Raw genomic sequence first — 7,696 nt, forward strand, 5'->3', positions numbered from 1 at the left:
CAGTAAATTGACTTGCTCCACTGAAATAGCATTTGAACAAATGCAGCTCCCTCTTAACAAGTGCTAATTGCTCAGATTCAGGGCCAGGAACAAAGAGAGAACAGCATGGTGGTGCGGAGAGTGACATTTACTTTTCCATGTTAGAACTGATGGTGGGTTGCATAATAATACAGCAGCCCTCTTTAAATCACAGGTGGTCAGTTTCTACTTCTTTTTCCATGCAAAGTTTCAAAAAGCCAGCCTTAAATAACAGTCATCTGCTACCGACGTGCTGCAGCTGAGCGAGAAGTCTGACTTCAACTCAGCAAAGAATTAGGTGGGTTTTATTCAAACACTTCCCCCCAGGGTTTGCCTCTCCATAAAAGTGTTATAATCCAAAGTCTGACAAGTATGGCTGTAAATGAAGTAGCCTTCATACCACAGCAAAGATGGAAGATACCAGCCATCCTTTCTGTTTCATTCCTTGAATACCAGTGAAACCACAGGGAGGGCACATGAATTAGGTCAGAACAACCTCAGAGGTACACGCAGGTCAGCGATCATCAGAAACCTAATTTACATTTGAGACTTCCAAATTGAAAAAGTTATTCCCAGAAGCCACCTGTGTCTCTGACATGCGAGTCCCACAGGAGGACTAAAAGCATGGTGCATGTACATAGAGATATGATTTGATAACCTTCATACCGTGTAACAATCAAACCTGTTCCTCAAATGATATTGTGTAGTGTTGATCAACTGCATGCATGGCAGAATGTCTCAGAAATGTGCTCCCTGTGGTTGTGTACTGTAACTGTATGCTTCCCTGCGCAAAGCATTCTGGGATCAGGCTGGCAGAAGCACTATTTACCAACTTTTCTCCCTCATTATTTCAAAATCATGCATTTAAAGCAAACAATGGTGACTATGAAGGAAATAATTCTTGTAGAGTGTGGTTTTTATTGAAAAGACTCAGCAAGTGGAGCAGCAGAGTTGGGTAGCTTGTCTCTGGTGTGAATGGGTATCAGTGGACAGTGTATTAAAATGGACGCTACAAATGCTCACTGACTGTGAAGCCATAAGATTTAGAGCTCCTCCTGCTGACTGGCTACAGAATAGGTCATAAACCTTACCTCCCTCATGTTAACAAATGGAACAGAAGTCAAACTCTAAAATTAAAATACATGCCATATAAACTTTCCTCCAACATTATAGTTAGTTCTTATCATGCTGATTTATGTCCAACTGTTCATTTTTATGAGAAGTTTAGTACTAATTAATTATTTGATTTTACATAAACTACCAGTCGAAAGTTTGGACACACCTTCTCATTCAATGCTTTTTATTTGTTCTAATTATTTTCAACATTGTAGATTAATACTGAAGACATCAAAACTATGACATAATCTGATTTTGCCATAATATGGATTACAACAGTAGTCAAATAGGGCTATCCATTGTGTACTAACCCTACCTCTGAACAACACAACTGATGGTCTCAAACACATTAAGAAGGCAAGTCATTCTACAAATGAACTCTTGACAAGGCTCATGTTAATTAGAAACCATTCCAGGAGACCACTTCATGAAGTAGACTGAGAGAATACTGAGAGTGTGCAAAGCTGTCATGAAGGAAAAAGGGGGCTACTTTACAGAATCTAAAATATAAAACATATTCTGCTTTGTTTAACACTTTTTTGTTCATTCAATAATTCCATATATGTTCTTTCATAGTTTTGATGCCTTCAGTATTAATCTACAGTGTTTAAAATAATTAAAATAAATAAAAAACTTTGAATGAGAAGGTGTTTCCAAACTTTTGACTGGTAGTGTAGATGATTGATTAACTGCTCTGTTGACAAATGCAGCTCCTGCAGCGTTCAGTACTGGATTAAAATAGTAAAGGAGGTATGTGGAAAGAAGACGTAACAAACTTTAACACAGGAGTCATTGAACTTCCCATAACCACAAGTGTCTGCTTCAAATCAACACAAGAATCATTCTGCTGTGGACTGTAACCAGCAAGGACGTCTTGATGTTTTACCTGTAAGTTAAATGTGTGTTAGCGGTAGGGAGTATGACGTAAGTCCCTTGACTACCTACTCGGTTGCTTTGTGAATACCTTGGCTGCACCAGCACAATATGGCACCACCTATTGAGGTATTTCTTTGTCTTCAAATCATGTTGTTCATTCTGTGCACAGTCAATGGTCTGCACAGTAACACCCCCCAAAAAAAACAAACCGGAAGGATTTCTACAATAGAAGGCTAGGCAGTTACACTGCTGGCCTCAGTAGTACTTCAGCCCTCCCACAGTGTAAATAGTGGATTTCGAAGTCCACAAAAAAGCAGAACTGTTTGGTCGTCGAATTATTTCATTGTTAATCATTATTAAATTGGACATGAATAGCCTTCTTGTGTTCATTAACTTTAATTAGAAGCAGAAATCTGATGTTTTGAAGAAAAACATTTTAATCCAAGTTTCCAGGAGCGTCACAGAAGCATATTGTAAAAGATGTAAACAGCACGCATGTAGTAAGACCTACGTTTCAGATAAAATACATTGCAAACAGAGACTTCTTGAACAGTAAGATAAACCCGGGAGCTACATAACCCTCATCTGCATCTACATTTTTAGTCTCACTGGACAACAATAATGTTATATTCTGGATTTTAAACTGTTTCAAAGACTTAAGATTCAGACCTGGACTTCAGAAACATGTAAATAGAGTTTGTATTGCATAAAAAACAACAACACTTGAGTTGGTTTTCCACAACACTACAAGAGTCACAGCCGCTGATGTCATCCAAAGACCATGAAGCCAGACTTTGAGGAACATTATATTATTGGACACCACTTCCAATCACTCTCTGCCAGATTTTTTTCAGCAGCACTCCAAAATTGATTTCCAGTGACCAAAGTGACCAAATTACTGTCAGGCTGATGAGTCTCCAATAACAGCAGACTTACTTCGCAGCAAGCAGCATCTGTAGCTGGCTCACCCTGAGGTCGAACGAGAGTACGAGAGTGGACGATCGCATTGTTAAGAACAAAGTTTCTTCATGGTGTGAAAAGAGAGAAAATAACAACCAAACTGTGGGAAGTGATGACACCAAGCAAAGGTTTATCCGCACTACAATGTGGACAAATGGACACCTGTCACCAAAAACATGCAGCAAAGCACCTGTTGTCCTAATTCAAAGGAAAACAACTTTGCTCTACAACTTGGAGTGATTTGGTCAATGCATCGACTCCAAATGTATCGAACCAAGACTTTTGCTTCTGCATTGCTCAATCAAATCATTGCTTGCAGTATAATTTCTATATTTTAACTCCCAGACTAACTTAACAGACTCCTCTTAACTATCTGAGAAAAAATATGTGATGATTATTTTCTTTCCACAAAACTCAAAGATCAAACTTGCTTCCAATAACAAATAGTCCCAATGAAAATCAAAATTCTGCCATTGAGACAATCCAAAGTGATTCAACATCAACAAAGAGTGATACACTTAAAAAACACAAGCTCAGTGAACCATCAACCTCAAGGTTTTTATTACACTTCAGCTCTTTAAGGAGCGCATGCAGAGCAGGTGTCCCTCTCATACTCACATCTCCGTCACATTCTCACTCTCTTGCGGTGCCAGCGCCGGGATGCTGGTGATTCCATCGAGCTCCAGGCACTGCAGCATGGCAAAAGAGCATCGGCAAGCCGACGGGCAGCCTCCCAATGCTGGCGCTGGTGCAAGGCTGAGCAGGGCGAGCACCAGGGGCAGCATAAGCCCCAGGGCCCGGGGTGCCACAGCCATGCTTGAAGAGTCTTTTTTGGCAGCTGTAGTTGGAGTTGAGTGTCAGTGTAGTTCACCTAATGAAGAGAGGCTCTGCTCGTGGATCCTCTGGCAGGGTTGAGATCCCAGCTGGTGTCAGAGTCTGGTGCTGAGGCACAGCTGTACTGAGCAGCAGGAGGAGCAGGCAGGCAGGCAGGCAGGCAGGCAAGAGGCCTCTGGGGACATGGTGGTAGTGGGCTGCAGCCTCTCTCTCTCTCTCCTCCTTTCCTCCACGATGAAGGGAGGGGCAAGATAACAGGGGCTAGAGTCACCAGACACCTCCGATGGGGGAAGAGGGAGGGGATGGGGTGAAGGGTGTGTGTTGATGATGATGAGAAGGAGGAGATGGTGATAGATATCTCATCTGCTCCCTGTTCTGCCAACAGCTTGGATGCAACAGAGCCAAGAAGTCAGGGCTCATGGGTGCCTGGACATGTGCGGGAACGCTCTCATAAATGCACTACAGTAGTAACATCAAAGTGTGTGCATTGATGGATGGACCTCTGCTCTGGAGGAATTGATTTTTGGAAGGTTCCCGATTGTCGAGACTTAGGAGGTCAGAGAGGAATTTCATGGCAGTAGGAAAGTATTGGGGGACGCAGAGACGTACGTGCAATAAGCCATGCTTCGACAGCCTGAACTTTACAGCAGGTTTAATAAAAGGAAATGAAAGTGGGGCACTGACTTTCTCAGTTCATTGTTTCTCACCACTGGAGAATATTCAGAGCTTTAAGCCCAATACAGTCCACTTTTCTTTATATCAGGTGTTATAATTCTCAGAAAAATCAAAGGCAAGACATGACATGAAATAAGGTGGTGCTGGTTTACCTAAGTTGGCATGGCAGGCTCCCAATGTACAGAGCATACAGATCCTGTTACAATGGATGCAGGTCAATTCCTGGTCCCAAGGTGTGGTGTGTTGAGGCTTGAATAGAAGACTAAATGATGTTCCATTGTATAAAAAAACTTCAACTAGGGATGTTCCAAATCAAGGTTGAGTGGACATCTGGCATAATTTTAATTAAATTTTAATTTATTTTATTTTATCTTATTTTATTATATATTTGTACTGTGTTTATGTATCTTAGTATTTCATTTTAGTATTGTATTGTATGTTATGTTTGTGATTTGTGCTGCTTTTTGATCTGTACAGCACTTTGGTGAACCCCGGTTGTTTTAAACGTGCTCTATATATAAAGTTTGAGTTGATTTGAGTTGAGTTTAAACTGAACTTTAAATTCTGCCTACCTGATAAGTCTAAATGCAAGAAAAAAACCTCTGAAAACAGTCAAAATGGAGCACAATTTATTTGACACAGCTAATCAGGATCACAAAGTCTGCAGTTAACCCCCCTGTTATGGTGCGGGTCAAATTGACCCATTTAAAAAAAAAAGTTAAAAGTATTTTGTCGCTATGAAACTTCTTCTGCTGTGCTTAATTGGTGTTATCAACATATAAAATGAAAATGGTTCATTACACATATTTGCAATCCCCCCTGCATGATTACATTACATAGAAACTGTTTGGGGGTCAATTTGACCTGGCAGCCAAATTGGAGGCTAAACGGGGTCAGAAGTGTCAAATACTAAATGTTTCTTTGCAACTGTGTGACATATTTCACCCCAGTCACAAACACACACACACACACACACACACACTCATAAAACATATGTATTGGGATGTTTTGGGGTTCTGACACTTTTGGATAATTAAACATCCCCCGGGTCAAGTTGACCCAGGAACATTATTGCTGTCCCTAAGAAACAAACATAACAGGAGGGTTCAACAATGTCACATTGGTTTGCATGGGTGTGGCTAACATAAGCAGAACTAGCACCACCAGCCTTTGGTCCTCCTTGGAGGTTAACGTCCAAAATACGCCAAACCATGCCGTGCTAAAACTGTCAATCTTGTGGAGGTTTACATCAAACTAGTAGATCAGTATAGCATTACAGCAGTAGCTGTTGAACTACAGCCCCAGCTAGTGGCTGCTCTATAGCTTGGACACAACATATGACACGCATTTCCAGCCTACAGTAATAAAAATGTTAAAAATGTGTTTAAAAGACGATTCATTCTGGTGACTGTTGACACTTACAAGATGATGCATGCCCTGTACAGTGAGTAAAACAACACAAGGACACAACAGCAAAATAAGATATGAATTAGATGGAAAAAGAAGAATATTAAATGCTGTCTTTCATGACTATCATGAGATAGTTTTTTAGTGGACAATAATCACCTCTTGATCTGGTTAAAGGGTGTGATATGAGTATTAAGGGAAATGAAAGCTAGTGGGAAAGTACACAGGGAGCCAAATTGGACATTTATGGCTGAGAAATGGGAAGTAACCAGACCTAAAGAGAGGGCTCGATTAATAAATCAGCAAAATATTGTTTCCTGAGATGAGATTTCCTCGGGATGTGACCTAGAGTTTTGTAACTTAGGATAAATGAGGATGTTTGTGTCACGTAGCCTCTTAAGTGTAATAGAAGGTTAGCAGACTATCTGTCACCCTAACAGAGTGAACATAAACAGGGACAACATGACAGTTCCACAAAAGTGAAACCAAAACATTTGGAGCTCCCTCTACTGACTGGCTGCATCATAGGCCATAAAGCCCACCTCCATGTTAACAGATGCAAAATGGGTTAAACAAGTTCAAATACAAATCATACATTTCTCTTAAACAGGGTTTCCGTAAATAGTCTGAAGAAGTTTAGTTATAATTAGTGTTTTTTTTCTGCTTTGAAAAGAGGCGTAATCACATGATGGAGAGCTCTGTTGTCAAATGAAGCTCCAGCAGAGCTCACTGTGCACTGGAACATCAAGGTAGAGGGGGAAAGAGGAGAGGAAGCATAATGAGCACGAACACAAGGCATAACATGAACATTTGGATACCTGTGAGAGTCTGCCTCAAACCGTCACTGTGGACTGAGCTGACCTGAGAGAGACCTGTGTGCATTTTGGTTATCGGAAGGCATGGGCAGTGGATCTCTACCACACAGACTCTGGTTTAAGATGCATGACAGTCATGCAGACATGTGTGGATGTGGGATGTGAAGGGTAGGTTAACAGACGGGCTCATTAGTTGGCACCTGTAACCAGTCAGTCAAACAAAAGACATATTTCAATATTGTAGGGCCAAAATGCCGGTCATATGTTGTGTCTCAGCTGTAACACAGCCACCCACCACTAACCTGGGCTGTAGCTCTGGTTAATGGTTGCTGTCATAATGCTATAATGCTTTACTACCCAGATGTAATCAAGCACAGATGACAGATGGCTTCCTGCAGCAGTGTGTGAATTGGTCATGTTGGGACCTGGAGACTGGCGACAATATTGTATTGCTGTGTCTGGTTGAACTGACATTAAACCACTCGACTGGAACCATACTGAAGCAGCCCAGGGATGTGGACATTGGCCTGTAAGGAGGACCAAGGGTGGTGGTGGTGCTAGCATCACTAACGTTAGCTACACTCTGCAAACCAATTTGACACCATTTAGACTCTGTGATCCCATGTTTAGTTGTATTCAACAATTTGTGCTACAATTTGGCTCTGTTCTGAGTTTTTATTCCCATAAAACTATTGAGTTATTTATTTATTTATATTTTTGGGCCTTTTTTTGCCTTAATTTGACAGGACAGCTGAAGAGAGACAGGAAAAATGGGGAGTAGAAAGCTGGGGTAGACATGCAACAAATGGTCAAGGCCAGGAGTTGAACCAGCGACTTCTGCAGGGAGGACTCAGCCTCTGTATGTGGGGCTCTTAGACCTCTAGGCCACCAGCGCCCCAAACTACTGAGTTATTTAAGTTGCTGTGGACAGATTTAAAGGATTTTTTTCATTCCTACTTTTAGCATTATCTTCCAAATTCAAGGTTGTGGGTAGA

The 7,696-nt window shown here is 41.2% G+C and overlaps 1 protein-coding gene across 1 annotated transcript in view; it reads right to left on the reverse strand.

Annotated features, from left to right (window-relative positions):
• ntrk1 (neurotrophic tyrosine kinase, receptor, type 1) overlaps window positions 1-4,199 on the reverse strand; it is a 52,668-nt gene extending 48,469 nt beyond the window's left edge. The window contains exon 1 of the mRNA XM_034697656.1: window positions 3,589-4,199. Coding sequence (XP_034553547.1) covers window positions 3,589-3,785 — 197 coding nt within the window. The 5' untranslated portion in view covers window positions 3,786-4,199. The remainder of the gene's footprint in view (window positions 1-3,588) is intronic.
• Between the last annotated feature and the right edge of the window lie 3,497 nt (window positions 4,200-7,696).

This window comes from Notolabrus celidotus, chromosome 12 (genome assembly GCF_009762535.1).
Source record: "Notolabrus celidotus isolate fNotCel1 chromosome 12, fNotCel1.pri, whole genome shotgun sequence".
Classification (NCBI taxonomy): Eukaryota; Metazoa; Chordata; class Actinopteri; order Labriformes; family Labridae; genus Notolabrus; species Notolabrus celidotus.